General features: G+C 35.8%; 1 protein-coding gene across 1 annotated transcript in view; it reads left to right on the top strand.

Annotated features, from left to right (window-relative positions):
- Nucleotides 1-2,368, top strand: part of LOC106821471 (adhesion G protein-coupled receptor E2-like) — a 17,624-nt gene that overhangs the window by 9,170 nt on the left and 6,086 nt on the right. The window contains exon 5 of the mRNA XM_014826295.1: nt 134-277. Coding sequence (XP_014681781.1) covers nt 134-277 — 144 coding nt within the window. The remainder of the gene's footprint in view (nt 1-133; nt 278-2,368) is intronic.

Here is a 2,368-nt window from a genome sequence, read left to right as displayed (position 1 = left end):
TAATTTAGCTATGCATACATAGCCAGCATTACATAATTTAGCTATGCATACATAGCCAGCATTACATGCTACCATGTATCCTGGTCGCTTAGCTGTTTATATAATATAGTGGCTAATATTAATTTCACTGCAGCACCGTACCGTACGTGCGCCGAATACTATGAACATGAGAATCTACCAGCAGGACTATTTTATGGAGAATACTTTATAGACCCAGATGGCTCACAGGCGCTTTCTCCATTCAAGGTTCAGTGCATCTTCTCAGAAACACACGGAGGTACGATTTCATCATTTAAATCACACCGGCTTTCTAATTCGTCGCACTCCTGGAGACAATATAATCAAATATGCTATGGAGTCACGGCGTGTTCAATTCCAATTTTTTATGCTATAACTGCATGAACTCCTAGTATTTTTCAAGTTGGTGTAATCAGTGATATATCCGCGATGGGCTGAGATCCTATTTAGATCTATTTTTTCAGATTATGCGTTTTGGAGCAGTAATAAATTATTTAAGTCTAAACGCGAACATTGATCGGTAGCGTCAGGCGACCATATCATGTATCCATGCAGCGTAGCTTTTTCTGCGATGTTGAACAATTGGTTGCCAGGCTCTCTGTTGTTCGTTGATGGCCGATAGTCTACCTAAGATCTAATAATACATTATTATTATTATACATTATTGTACTTAATTGTACATTGTGCATTTTTTTACATTATTGTACATTTTGTACATTATTGTATTATTATTAATTTATTACATTATTTTAGTACATTAGTAGTACATTATTACATTATTACATTATTACATTATTACATAGTATATTATTACATTTTAGTACATTATTTTATTATTAATACATTATTAATTTATTAATACATTATTGTTATTATTAGCTCTTGATCTAACCCAACAAAGCCTGTGCACTTGCCGAATTATGAAATTTTCTCTGTCTCTCGCCTGACCTGTGTGGCCATCTGGCTGGTTATATACACTTGCAGGAATCACTATGATATTTCACGACGCTATGAAGTGTTTACACGTCGCTGGGTATGCGGAGGCATTCTCCTACTCCAGATCAATTAACTATACAGGTAATTAATAACATAGAATAATAAAATAATAAGCACGCACTGTGAACGAAATCGCCCTTCAAACCTATTTGTTTACAAACATGATTAATCCTCAACGGTGATATCCTATTATTTATATTGCCTGAAATTGTTTAATATCTTTAAGTAAGTTTTTGATTAAGTATTAAATTTCCAAGTATATTAAGTATTTAAGTTTTACCAACGAATTCCTTTAATGATTGTTCATCATTGGCGTTATGTAACTTATATTTAGGAGTTGTATTATGAGAGTAAATAGAAATTTTNATATATATATTGATAAATAAATATTAAAAGTTAACATCCAATAAAAAAAGTTTTCGTTCTCACAATATATCATACATGTCCTTTATACACTATGCAACATATTAGGAGTGAATAGCAATTAACAGGAGTGATTTTTTACGCATTATGTTATTTTCATGTTTTGCTAATTATTATTACAGCATGTATATATTTAACGTCAGTGTAAAATAATGGTTTCTATTTATGGTTTAAGATGTCTCACTGCGGCAGATAAGCCAGCTGATCAATATGTCAATCAGTTGTGAGCAGTATCTGAGATATGAGTGCAAAGGAAGTCGTATGCATTATAATACTGATGACGGCCACCTTATCGCGTAAGTCTTAGTTGTTCAAGTTGAAATATTTAGGTACATTTCAAACAGATTGGAGGATTATTTCCAATTTTTATTTTAAATGGTTGTTGCGCCCGCTGTTCCCTTTCAATAAAATCCGCATATGGGAATATACTACTACTAGTTGTAATGTGCTCATGCGCCCCTACTTGTGATCACCTGACAGTGTGGCAATTTTGGGCATCTTAAACGAGAAAACGGCGGAATGCATAGCAGGCACGCATCGTTCGTTCTTGTAGTAGTATAGATATGCAATCGGTGCTCATGCATGTCGTGTGCAATCACGGTACACTTACGTCGATCGTAGCTTCGCGAGATGGGAGTCCGGATATGGTGTCGAACACAAATACTGGCCGGGAGCAGAACCGATGATACCGGAGGAGGAAGAAAGATGCGCTTGCGGGGCCGCAGATGGCCCGAACACCTGTGTCAATCCACATCAGTTGTGAGTTGCTACCTTGATCTGTTATTTTCTATCTATGATTCCTGGCGATATGACATATATTATTGGAACATAATGTTATGGCTCTCTCTCTCTCTCTCTCTCTCTCTCTCTCTCTCTCTCTCTCTGTCTCTGTCTCTCTCTCTCTTTTTCTCTCTGTCTCTGTCTCTCTCTC

The sequence above is a fragment of the Priapulus caudatus genome, unplaced genomic scaffold, assembly GCF_000485595.1.
Source record: "Priapulus caudatus unplaced genomic scaffold, Priapulus_caudatus-5.0.1 Scaffold75, whole genome shotgun sequence".
Classification (NCBI taxonomy): Eukaryota; Metazoa; Priapulida; class Priapulimorpha; order Priapulimorphida; family Priapulidae; genus Priapulus; species Priapulus caudatus.
This window is presented reverse-complemented; position numbering and strand designations above follow the sequence as displayed.